We start from the raw sequence: 14,053 nt of genomic DNA, 5'->3' as shown, positions 1-14,053 counted from the left end.
AAAGTTGTTTGTTCTTGTTTACATAGACATTTCAGAAAACAAAACTTATACTTTCAAACCTGGACCACAAAATCAGTCATAAGCGTACATTTTTTAAAATAAATTTTTATACATTACATGAAAGCATATTTGGCTGAAATACAACTAGTATTGCAACTATGAGGATTCCAAAAATAAATTAAAGCTGCAAGCAGCGATGATAGGGACCTCGCACCCGGGCTCACCACCACCCGGTGGCCTCATGATGACAGAGAACAGCGAACAATATTAATTTAAGCCGATATATATAAAGAATTTGAAAAAATGACAGATTTATGCCAAACTTCTTCCTGTCAGCAGGTGGCGCTATGACTGAGATGCAAGATTAGCATGAATATGTCTTCTGGAGAGGAATCTTATCAACCATGTGATGTTACAGGCAGATCGGACATTGTTTGGCTGAGTTATAAGTAATTTCCTGTTGCCAGCAGGTGGCGCTATGAATGTGACTCAATATTGGCATGTACATGTCTTCAGGAGAGGATTTTAACTAACCATGTAAATTTTCAGGCTGGTCAGACTTTGTGTGGCTGAGTTATAAGCCAAAATACCTTCTACCAGCAGGTGGCGCTATGACAGACTCAATATAATTATGTAGATGTGCTCAGGAGAGGACTTTCATCAACCTTGTGAAGTTTCAGGCAGATCGGACATTGTGTGGTTGAGTTATAAGCATTTCCTGTTCCATGGCGAAGCGTTGAGGTTTGTCATGCCGCCACGGACACGCCCTTCTGCAAAATCTCTAGATCTTCACAATATATCATCGCTAGAGCTTTCAAATAACATCACTCAAATTTGGTGCTGATATAATAAAGTTTGCGGAAGGAGTATATTACAATGTAAAACGTCATTTCCTGTGGCCAGCAGGTGGCGCTATAACTCTATCCGGATATCATTATATAAACGTATTCAGGTCAGGACTGTTATCAAATGTGTGAATTTTGAGGCAGATCGGATAAAGCATGCCTGAGTTATAACGACTTCCTGTTTTGTGGCGAATCGTCAACGTTTGCGAGGCCGCCACGGACACGCCCATCGATGAAAACTCTAAAGCTTCGCAATTTAACATCGCCAAGGCCTTTAGATGACAAAACCCAATTTTGGTGTCGATCTGATAAAATCCCTAGGAGGAGTTCGTTAAAATACAACGCCTGGAAATGGCAAAAACGCCACTTTTTCGCCGCAGGAAGTTAAAAATATCCGACTTCCTGTTGGGTTTGAGATATGGCTCCAAGAGACTTTTTCGTATGTTTTGGCATGTTTGAGGTGTGTGCCAATTTTCGTGCATGTGCGTGATTCGTGGATCGGGGGCTCGTCCGATTAGTTTTTGTAGGTGGCGCTGTCGAGTCATTTTGCCACGCCCACTTCATTATTGTTATGAGGATGTGTTCAGGAGAGGACTTTTATCAACCATGTGAAGTTTCAGGCAGATCGGACATTGTGTGCTTGAGTTATAAAGACTTCCTGTTCCATGGCGAAGCGATGAGGTTTGTCATGCCGCCACGGACACGCCCCTCTGCGAAAACTCTACATCTTCACAATATATCATCGCTAGGGCTTTCAGATAACACAACCCAAATTTGGTGCTGATACGAAAAAATTTGTGCGAGGAGTTTGTTACGATGTAAAACATGTCATTTCCTGTGGCCAGCAGGTGGCGCTGTAACTGTATCTGGATATTGGCATGTAAACGTGTTCAGGTCAGGACTCTTATCAAACGTGTGAATTTTGAGGCAGATCGGATATTGCATGCCTGAGTTATAATGACTTCCTGTTTTGTGGCGAATCGTCAAAGTTTGCGAGGCCGCCACGGACACGCCCATCGACGAAAACTCTAAAGCTTCGCAATTTAACATCGCCAAGGCCTTTAGATGACAAAACCCAATTTTGGTGTCGATCGGATAAAATCCCTAGGAGGAGTTCGTTAAATTACAACGCCTGGAAATGGCAAAAAAGCCACTTTTTCGCCGCAGGAAGTTAAAATTATCCGACTTCCTGTTAGGTTTGAGATATGGCTCCAAGAGACTTTTTCGTATGTTTTGGCGTGTTTGAGGTGTGTGCCAATTTTCGTGCATGTGCGTGATTCGTGTATCGGGGGCTCGTCCGTTTAATTTTTCTAGGTGGCGCTGTCGAGTCATTTTGCCACGCCCACTTCCGAGACCCATATCAACCTGCTATTTACACCGCGTTTGGTGTGTGTGCAAATTTTCATGAGTTTTCGGGCATGTTTAGACCCTCAAAAATGCCCCGATAGGGGGCGGAATAATAATAATAATAATAATAATAAAAAACGGAGCAATTCCAATAGGGCCTACGCACCGTTTCGGTGCTCGGTCCCTAATTAAAGCTGCAAGCAGCGATGATAGGGACCTCGCACCCGGGCTCACCGCCGCCCGGTGGCCTCAGGATGACAGAGAACAGTGAACAATAACAATTTAAGCCGATATATATAAAAAACCTGAGAAATCCACAGATTTATGCCAAACTTCCTCCTGTCAGCAGGTGGCGCTATAACTGTGACTCGATATTGGCATGTAGATGTCTTCAGGAGAGGACTTTTATCAACCCTGTGAAGTTTCAGGCAGATCAGACATTGTGTGGTTGAGTTATAAGGACTTCCTTTTTCATGGCGAAGCGTTGAGGTTTGTCATGCCACCACATACACGCCCCACTGCGAAAACTCTAGATCTTCACAATATATCATCGCTTGAGCTTTCAGATACACAACCAACCAAATTTGGTGCTGATATGAAAACATTTGTGGGATGAGTTTATTACTTTGTAAATCATGACATTTTCTGTGGTCAGCAGGTGGCGCTATAACTGTATCTGGATATCGGCAAGTAAACTTGTTCTGGTCTGGACTCTTATTAAACATTTGAATTTTGAGGCAGATCGGATAATGCATGCCTGAGTTATAATGACTTCCGGTTTTGTGGCGAATCGTTAAAGTTCGTGAGGCCGCCACGGACACGCCCATCAACAAAACCTCTAAAGCTTCGCAATTTAACATCGCCAAGGCCTTTAGATGACAAAACCCAATTTTGGTGTCGATAGCATAAAATCCCTTGGAGGAGTTCGTTAAGATACAAAGCCTGGAAATGGCAAAAATGCCACTTATTTGCCGCAGGAAGTTAAAAATATCCGACTTCCTGTTGGGTTTGAGTTATGGCTCCAAGAGACTTTTTCGTATGTTTTGGCATGTTTAAGGTGTGTGCCAATTTTCGTGCATGTGCGTGATTCGTAGATCAGGGGCTCGTCCGTTAAATTTTTATAGGTGGCGCTGTCGAGTCATTTTGCCACGCCCACTTCATTATTGTTATGAGGATGTGTTCAGGAGAGGACTTTTATCCACCATGTGAAGTTTCAGGCATATTGGGCATTGAGTGGCTGAGTTATAAGGACTTCCTGTTCCATGGCGAAGCGTTGAGGTTTGTCATGCCGCCACGGACACGCCCCTCTGCGAAAACTCTAGATCTTCACAATATATCATCGCTAGGGCTTTCAGATAACACAACCCAAATTTGGTGCTGATACAAAAAAAATTGTGGGAGGAGTTTGTTACTATGTAAAACATGTCATTTCCTGTGGCCAGCAGGTGGCGCTATAACTGTTTCTGGATATTGGCATGTAAACTTGTTCAGGTCAGGACTCTTATCAAACATGTAAATTTTGAGGCAGATCGGATAATGCATGCCTGAGTTATAACGACTTCCTGTTTTGTGGCGAATCGTCAAAGTTTGCGAGGCCGCCACGGACACGCCCATCGACGAAAACTCTAAAGCTTCGCAATTTAACATCGCCAAGGCCTTTAGATGACAAAACCCAATTTTGGTGTCGATCGGATAAAATCCCTAGGAGGAGTTCGTTAAAATACAACGCCTGGAAATGGCAAAAACGCCACTTTTTCGTCGCAGGAAGTCAAAAATATCCAACTTCCTGTTGGGTTTGAGATATGGCTCCAAGAGACTTTTTTGTATGTTTTGGCATGTTTGAGGTGTGTGCCAATTTTCGTGCATGTGCGTGATTCGTGGATCGGGGGCTTGTCCGTTTAATTTTTCTAGGTGGCGCTGTCGAGTCATTTTGCCACGCCCACTTCCGAAGGCCATAAAAAACGTAAATTTTCGCCACTTCTGAGGCGTGTGCAAAGTTGCGTGAGTTTTCGGGCTTGTTTAGCCCCTCAAAATCGCGATTCATTGGAGAGAAGAATAATAATAATAATAAACGGAGCAATTCCAATAGGGTCTTGCACCGTTCGGTGCTCGGTCCCTAATAATAAAAATACTGAGAAAATGGCCTTTAAGGTTTTGTAAATTAAGTACTTCGAAATGTACATTGTTAATCAAACATTTTGTTTTGATATATTTACCGTAGGAAATTTCCAAAATGTCTTCAAGAAAGACGACCTTTACTTTATATTCAAATGATTTTTGGCATAAAAGAAAAAATTATTATTTTGACCAGTAGTACAATTTATTTTTGGCTATCGCTAAAAATATACATCTGTATAAAAAGGGACAGTTTATTTTAAATGAAGTGACTCAAACAATAATGTAAAGTATGAAAAGAAGAAAAAAAGTGTTGTAAATAAACTTCTCTTTAAATATTTTTCCTCAGTTGGCTGATTTTTTTAAATATGGTTATTATTGCTTTGAATTAAGCATAAAGTCGCTAAACCTTGATCATTTGTTTCAACAAACAAGTCTTAATATCTTCAGTAATTTTATAAGTATCTTTATCTTAATTTGAAAATACATTAAGAACATTTATACTGGAGACAAACATATAAGTAATTGTGTTTTAAAATGACATTATTCAGATATGCTGGAAACAGTGTTGATGGAACAATAGTGATTGAGCAGTTCGGCCTACTTTTAGACTGGTCATATGGCCGACTTTCTGTCGTCTTCCAGCAAGACACGTTCCACAGCTTTCAAGGCCACTGCCACAGTATAATATAATGAGATTGCTTTCAAAAAAAAAAAAAATGCAAACAAACTGAGAGCGGCCATTTTCTACAGCTGTCAACTTATTAGTGAAAGCCGGAGTAGTTTCAGCAGCCGCAGTGAGCTGGGGGTTGACGGCTCTGTGCTCAGAAAAAGAAAGAAGGAGGAGAAGTGGAGTTCATTGAGGCTCTCTACATTTCACTGTTTTTTACTTGCTATTTTCCTTACTAGGGCTTTAAATTTATACTCAGGTCAACTTCACAGTAATCTGCCTGGGTCACATTTTGCATATGGAGACTGGGGCTTAAAAACAATAAAGAAAAATGTTAATATTGTAATGTTTATTTTTTATTTTTCAATGTTATATATATTTTTAATTGGAAATTAATAAAAAACAAATAATTTGTTTGCTAAAAGATTATATTATATTATATTATATTATATTATATTATATTATATTATATTATATTATATTATATTATATTATATTATATTATATTATATTATATTGTAATATATTATATTCGACACAGTGGCGCAGTAGGTAGTGCTGTCGCCTCAAAGCAAGAAAGTCGCTGGTTCGAGCCTCGGCTGGGTCAGTTGGCATTTCTGTGTGGAGTTTGCATGTTCTCCCTGCGTTTGCGTGGGTTTCCTCCAGGTGCTCCGGTTTACACCACAGTCCAAAGACATGCGGTACAGGTGAATTGGGTAGGCTAAATTGTCCATAGTGTATGAGTGTGTGTGGGTTTCCCAGTGATGGGTTGCGACTGGAAGGGCATCCGCTGTGTAAGAACATACACTGGATAAGTTGGCGGTTCATTCCGCTGTGTAGACCCCAGATTAATAAAGGGACTAAGCCAAAAAGCGAGTGAATGAATATTATATTATATTATATTATATTATATTATATTATATTATATTATATTATATTATATTATATTATATTATATTATATTTATTAATCTGCGGTCGCCACAGCGGAATGAACCGCCAACTTATCTAGCACGTTTTTACACAGCGGATGCCCTTCCGGCCGCAACCCATCCCTGGGAAACATCCACATACACACACACACACACACACTGATTCACACTCATACACTACAGACAATTTAGCCTACCCAATTCACCTGTACCGCATGTCTTTGGTCTGTGGGGTAAACCGGAGAACCCGGAGGAAACCCACGCATTTTAAAATGTCTTAAAGTTCAAAATCAAAATTTTAGGCCTTAAAAATGTTATATATTTACGTTTTTATTGCAAATACATTCAATTTACAACAGCTGTTAGAAATTTTTACAGCAAACTCTCTTCAGTAAAAGAAACTTGTCATTTAAAAAAAAGAAACATTATGTTGAAAAAAGTGTTTACCACTTGAGTTTCTTATTAAAATATGTGGTTAAGAAATAACTCTTTCTTTCCAATTCCATTGACCCAACCGAGCCATTTAAAAAAAAATCCTTATAGTGTTTAGCCCTGCACAAGTCTGAAATTTCATTCATAATGGTCTTAAAAGGGTCTCAAGAAGCCTTAAATTTGACTTAATGAAACCTGCAAGATCCCTGAATTATATTATATTTAGCAGATGCTATATTCAAAGTGACTTACAAGTGCACACTCAGAAATAAAGGTATAAAATCTGTCACTACGGCTGTACCTTTTCAAGAAATACACTTTTGTACCATACAGGTGGATATTAGTACCTTTAGGGTACACTTTTGCCCCTTTAAGCTACTATGAGGTACACATTTGTACTTCTTAGGTAATAATTTGTGCCTTAATGGAACTGTTACGTGCAAAAATTGACCTCTTTAAAAAGGTAACACAGTGACAGATTTTGTACCTGTCCTTCTGAGAATGTGAAGATACAAGAAGCACTTTAAATCATCAGAAGTGTAGTTTATAAATGCTATGGCAAGTCTTTTAAATTTAAATTAATTTAGGCGAGGCAGTGGCGCAGTAGGTAGTGCTGTCGCCTCACAGCAAGAAGGCTGCTGGGTCGCTGGTTTGAACCTCGGCTCAGTTGGTGTTTCTGTGTGGAGTTTGCATGTTCTCCCTGCCTTCGTGTGGGTTTGCTCCGGTTGCTCCCACAGTCCAAAGACATGCAGTACAGGTGAATTGGGTAGGCTAAATTGTCTGTAGTGTATGAGTGTGTGTGTGTGAATGTGTGTGCTGATGTTTCCCAGAAATGGGTTGTGGCTGGAAGGGCATCTGTTGTGTAAAAACTTGCTGGATAAGTTGGTGGTTCATTCCGCTGTGGTGACCCCGGATTAATAAAGGGACTAAGCCGACCAGAAAATGAATGAATGAATTAATTTAATTATTTTGTTTATTAAATTATGCTTGTTTTTATTTATTTAAGAATTGTTTGTAATGCAAAACAAGGCAAAAAAAAAAACCTCCTTCCTTTCATTATTTTTGTCATGTTTGGTATTACTATCTCTCTTCTTTTCAATTAAAATCAGAAGCAAAACAAAGATGTCTAGTTATGTTATCTGACAAATTAATGAAAATTAAGTGACTTAAACAATAAAAAAAACTATATCTGCCAATAATGTAAGAAATTATACTTCTCTTAAAATAATTTTTCCCCCCGTTGGCTGATTTGAAAAATTATTGTTATTATTTTAAATTAAGCATAAAATCACTACATTTTAATATCTTTATTTTACAACAAACAATAACTTGACTTAATATTTTCAGTAATTTTGCTTTTTTGTGTACGTTTATCTTAATTTAATTCAACTGTGTTAATGATTTTAATTATTTATTATATTGATATTTTTTCTATTTTATATATCTGTAGTTAATGAACTACTGCATTCATTTAAATAAAGTAATAAATAAAAGTAATGTATATTTCATATATGTAACTAATAAACATTTGCGTTGTTGCTAATATTCAATGGCTGCTGTCATATATGAATTATAGTAACATTTTAAACCTACCTAGCATGTAAATGTAAATTTTTAAATAAGTGTTTAATCTGTTATTTACTTAATTTTTTTTTTATATAATTATTTTTTAGGGTTTTTTAGCTTTATTGTGATAGGACAGTGGAGATTTAGAGACAGAAAAGTGTGGGGAGCAGAGATAGGGGAAGGGTTGCCAAAGGACCTCGAGCTGGGAATTAAATTGCTATGTGTCCACGCACTAACCACAAGGCTATCGGTGCCGACGTGTTATATACTTTTTTTTTTTACATGTTTTATTTTTAAAAAGTTGTTTAACATTTAAAAAAAAAAATCTTATTACAAATTTACTGAATCTTTAAACACAGAAATGTAGTCTAATTATTAGTTAATATTGGCTATTTAGCATAATTTAAAAATGTCACTTCTAAGTGTCGATAGAAAGTGCCCGCCAACAATCTGTTAATGTGTGGTTTTTCAATCTGTATTAAGCAACACATAAAACAGCCGATCACTTCAGAATATGCCCAATTATTTTTAGTATGGTTTAAGCATTACTAAGCATTACTCTTCTATGCTATCATACTAAATGTATTATTGTTTGAATCAGAAACGATTGTCAAGAAAAAATCACTGTGTGGTTCGTCCTCCTTTTTCATTGGTCAGTTAGATCAAAGTGAGATCATAGCAGTCAGCATCAACTATCTGAAGGCTAAAATCGAACACACACACGATCACACATACAAAGACACACACTGACCTTTCACTCCCTCTAAGCATAGTTTTACTCACAAAGACGTGTGAGCTTTTCCTCGTGGCACACTGGCATGAACATTTCTCCCCGTGGATGCCATTCCTGGCCGCCTCTGCCCGCTCGCCAGCCAAAAACTCAGCTTGGGTTGCTTCGGGCTTTTTGCTTCCTCTTATTGATTTTTCTTATATTAGCTATCCTCAGCCGTTCCTCCATTCTGTCAGTTTTCCTCCAAGATACCTACTGTTTTTGGAGCTCTCATACAGTGCGAGTGCAGTGATTATAAAATAATGTGTCTCTCAGTAATGTAGTTAAAGAGGCAATAAGATGTGTTTTCTCTTTGCTGTTTCTGTAACTGTTTCTTGTGAGCTGTAAAACCGCTGCATGCTGCTGCCTCATGCTGCTCGTCTGGAAAGTCAGAGGATAGAAACCAGTCGAGATATCCAGGTTTTGATTCCTAAAATAAAGAAAGCCACACTGTAAAAATGCTGATTTCCACTTTCCACAAAACTCTTCCAAGCTATCCCAACTTAAATGAATTAAGTTAACCTAATCATAGTTACAAATTTAGGTGAATTGAACATAAAACAAGTTGTCCCCCCAAAAACCTGAAGAATTGTGTTGTTTCAACTATTTTTGATATGCCTAGCAGGCACAGGACATCAGCATGTCAGATTGTAATTGTACCCCAATGTTGTGGGATGCTGCATTTTTAGGCGGAAATGAAAATTGGGTTGACATCAGAACATAGTGTCAGGCCGACGCCAGTGTTCAGCATCAGAAAGACGTTGCATTTTGGTTAATTTCCAACGCAACCTAAAGACAACCAAATATCAAAGTCTAATGATGTTACAGCTTTACATTGTGTGGACGTTACCAGTATGACATCAAGGGCTCTATTTTGACGATCCATGGGCAAAGCGCAGGGCGCAAACGCTTTCAGGGTGTGTCAGAATCCATTTTTGCTAATACAAGGACGGAAAAATCCGCTTTGCGCCGTGGCGCATGGTCTAAAAGGGTTGAGTTTATTTTCTTAATGAGTTATAGGTTTGTTTTAAGAATAAACCAATCAGAGTCTCATCTCCCATTCCCTTTAAGAGCCAGTTACATCGCGCCATAAGCGCATTTGCTATTTACATGATGTAAAGTAAGTGTACGTGGACAAACTGAGCATTTCACTAGCAAGAAAACAGTTAAACAGAGCATCTACCGCGCGAGAATGAGAGATAAGGCATCTCATAATCTAGTTCCACTTTCGCTCTTGTGGAAAGGGAAACCACACAGAAATCAATTAGCCTATGAATAATTAATTTTGTTTGGTAAGCGCAAAGATTTGTTTTAAAACTATTTCTAAATACAGTTTTAATTTTCAGCAAACGAATAAATGAACAATAATAACGAAGTGTGTTCAAAAACCTGAGTTATATCCTAAAACACATGCTGTGCCCCATATGGTCTAAAACATGACAGGTGGGGAAATCTAAGCTTGTTTTTAATAAAACAAATATAAATATGGATATAATAAATAATACTGCTAATAATGATAACATTATACAAAAGCAAATTGAATGAACTGAAAAAGCCTCCCGAGATGAAGGCAGTGGCTTTTAAATTCATGTAGACTAGGAAATAATATGTTTTGTAATATTTTAATCCTTTATATTTATATCCTATATATACCCTTATTATATTCTATATATTTCCTAATATTTTATATCTTTTTCATATGTAAAGATATTTGCGTATTGCTCTACATCTTGTGTGTATTAAACAGTGTGTATGCCATGCGCACTCTGCGCCAGACAATAGACCGGCTTTGTTTTGGTCTAAAGAACAGATTATTATAGTTCCTCAAAATACCAACGCGCCAGCAGCACGCCAAAACATGCCTGCTTTTTTAGACCAGAGCGCCTATGGGCGCACATATGATTTAAGTTTAAGATGGTGGCTCAATGTTGGATTGTGGTCACTTTTCTTGCACAACAGTCATTTTATGATGTTATTGGACGTCAAAATAACATTGTCTTTAGATGCTGGCAACCTAAATCTAACATAATATTAACGTCATATGTACTTGTGTGTCTGCTGGCTGTGTGAACAGGCAGGAAAAGTAATTTTTTTTTGAGTTCAGTTAATCAGCTTGTTTTGGGCCTTTTTCAAAATAATCAATATTGGCTGATTAAAAAAGTGTGTTTGCTCCAAAAATTTTAAAAATGAAGGTTCTGAAATATTTTTATATAAATGTAATTAGGGCTGCACAATCTATCTGAAAAGTATCGTTATCGCGATAATAATTTTGCAATATCCATATCGCAGAAAAGTGCACGCATAGGTTGTTTAGCCAAACATAATCAGATGGGCATTTACTATCTTTATCCCAACCTCTCCAGCTGCAAGCTCTAAAAAACAATCAGAATTTCCACCAAGGTTTTTAGTCATTTGTAGTGTTTCAATGTCTAAATGTTTGCACCTTCGCATGGTGTTTTTAATTAGAACAGAAAATATCAATTACTTGTTTAATTTGTTATTATCATAACATAAATTTATATATTTTTTAATTGCTGATAAAATAGCGTTTTGTGAGTTAGTTATATTGTTAGTTATATCATTGTAGAAATATCGTTATTGCAACGCTCAACAACAATATCGGACATCGCATATTTTTCTCAATATTGTGCAAACCTATTTCTAATAATCAGAGCATAATCATTCACTCTAAAAGCCTTTTTTGGGGGGGAATGAAGAAGCCCTTACAGAAAAAACACATGGAAATCACATGTATTATGTGAAAGATAATGAATCTAGGGCTGGACAATATCGGTAAAAATAGTTTTTTCGTTTTTATTCAGCTTAGTCTCTTTATTCATCAGGGGTCGCCACAGAGGAACAAACGTGGTAAAAATTGATATTGCGATATTTTGTTTTTTTGTGATACCAATACAATGTCAATTAAGAGATTAAAGAGATCAATTAAAGAGCTCTACTTGGAAAAAATGTACCTTTTTTTACATAATTGAGATAATTTTATAAGGCAGTGCATTTGCATAAAATATAATAAACAGTTACAAGCATAGATACATTAATTGTCACCTTGGACTTATAAGGTTCTATCTGCCTTCTGAATGATTTTGAGATATTGAGCAAACAGTATGTGTGTAACATTTGTTTTATTTTTTATAAAAAGTCTTTAAATGTAAATAACTTATAAAAAAACATCCCATAATGTAAATAAGATGTCACTTAATAAGAAAATGTCAATATCTTATTTTTGAAAAAAATGTCAGATAGAACCTGATAATTCTAAGGGGACAAAATGCAATAGAGCAAAGATGAATAAACAGTACTTTAGGGTTTTTTAGAGTCTAATAGATGTCAGGTAAAAATAATATTGATCAGTTGTAAAATAATATTGTATTATTTCTTTAACATAAAATGCTGTGGATAGTCTAAATCTGTGGCGGGATACGTTGATTTTTAATGAATAGTTTGATCAAAAAATTAATTCTGTTATGATTTACTCATTCTCTTCTTGTTACAAACCATTTTGTGTATGTTTATTGTGTTGTCAGAAGATATATTTCAGAATGTCAGAAACTTGTATTCATTAGCTATGTTTCCATCCACCTATTTCTGTGCGCATTTTGCAAAAAATGGTTGATGGAAACGCCAAGATGCACATAAATTTTGAAAATGCGCATAAAATATGTATGTAGAATAAACTTTTTATCCGAACAAATTTCAATATGCGCATTAAAAATCATGTGATTTTGTTATAGGAGATCATGTGATGATAAAATATGAGTGATTAGTCAAAACCAGCAGACTGAGCACTGAGCACATGCAATGTTGATTTGGTCATTTTAACCATTTCAGTATTAGTGTTATAATTATTAATGACCTCCAGAACTGTCAAGAGCATCTGCGTCTCATGGCTTCAAATGCCACTACACTACAAAAAATGCTTTTCTTACTTAGATTTTTTGTCTTGTTTCTAGTCCAAACATCTAATCTTACGTCGAAAGAAAAAACAAGATTAATTTGCTTACGCCATTGGCAGATTATTTTGCTTGTTTTAAGGAAAAACTCACAAGTTAATATGTTTTGCTTGATGAATTTTAGAATTTTCGATATTTAGACAAGAAACAAAGCAAAAAATTTAAGCAAGACAAGCATTTTTTGCAGTGTAGGCGTTCATTGCATGTCATCATTGTCTTCTGAGGTGAAAGTGATTCATTAAATAAAGAGAAGATTCAAGGAGCTTCTCTTACTATATTACTATATTTTACTATATTTACTGTTGATATTTGGTGGCAGTTAATCAGGAATTGACAATTTTGTTTTCTTTGTCTCGTTGAATGGAAACGCTGCTTTATTTGTAATGTAATGTGTATTTATATAGCGCATTTATTGCGCATGGCCATACACCCAAAGCGCTTCACAATCATGAGGGGGGGTCTCTTCATACCACAACCAGTGTGCAGAATCCACTTGGATGATGTGACGGCAGCCACAGGACAACACCGCCAGTGCGCTCACCACACATCAGTTATTGAGGGAGTGGAGAGACAGTGATAGAGCCATTTCAGTGCATGGGGATGATTGTGAGGCCATGATCGTAAGGGCCGATTGAGGGACTTTGGCCACGACACGGGGGTTACACCCCTACTCTTTAAAAGAAGTGCCATGGGAGCCATTTGCACATCTTTTTTGCGATATTCCTGTTTTGCGCATACATTTAATTAGCAGTTTTGGATGGAAACAGGGATTGGCTTTCAAACTCTCCATTTTTGCCTGATTGTCAATGGTTATAGGTTTCCAGCATTCTTCAAAATGTCTTAGATAGATTTTTTTTGACTGACCTTTCAGGCAAACTTTTCTCTTTAACATTCTCTAAAACATATTATTTTGTGTTCTGAGAAAGAAAGCTATACAGGTTTTTATTTTTGAGCTGTACTGAATTAGCATGCTGTTTGTTAGCATTACATTTGTAAAAATGCAGAGTTCCACAACCTTCATCCATGTTGTCCCAACAAAAATTTATTAAGTTAACTTAGTATTAAGTAGTAATAAAATCTCACGAATTGGGTTGTTTCAGCTCATTTTTGACTGTAAATTGGTCATATGTTGTTGCTTTTCTCCAAACATGGCACTCAAATTTGCTGACAACAAAGCTTATAACATTTTACAATTACTGCTTGGTATCTTTCTTTATATTAAGATTTGAATGCAATGCCTTCTTATTTAGTGATGTTTTGGTGTTTTATAACCCCTACTGCTTGAAATGTTTTTTCTCCATCTGCTCATGTCAGTTTCTGTCTTTTCTTCTCTTCTCAGGCAATCAAGTGGAACCGTCATAAAGAACAGGTACGCCAGCTAAAACAATACACAGATGTTTCTGCTCTTCA

General features: G+C 36.8%; 1 protein-coding gene across 4 annotated transcripts in view; it reads left to right on the top strand.

Moving 5' to 3' along the window:
- Nucleotides 1-14,053, top strand: part of dpf1 (double PHD fingers 1) — a 129,227-nt gene that overhangs the window by 23,777 nt on the left and 91,397 nt on the right. For all 4 annotated transcript variants that reach the window (XM_087283164.1, XM_087283163.1, NM_001328069.1 and 1 more), the window contains 1 exon segment: nt 13,983-14,012. In XM_087283164.1, coding sequence (XP_087139290.1) covers nt 13,983-14,012 — 30 coding nt within the window.

This window comes from Danio rerio, chromosome 15 (genome assembly GCF_052040795.2).
Source record: "Danio rerio strain M-AB ecotype USA chromosome 15, GRCz13ab, whole genome shotgun sequence".
Lineage (NCBI taxonomy): Eukaryota > Metazoa > Chordata > Actinopteri > Cypriniformes > Danionidae > Danio > Danio rerio.
The sequence above is the reverse complement of the archived record's forward strand: the minus strand, read 5'-3'. Positions and strand labels throughout refer to the sequence as shown.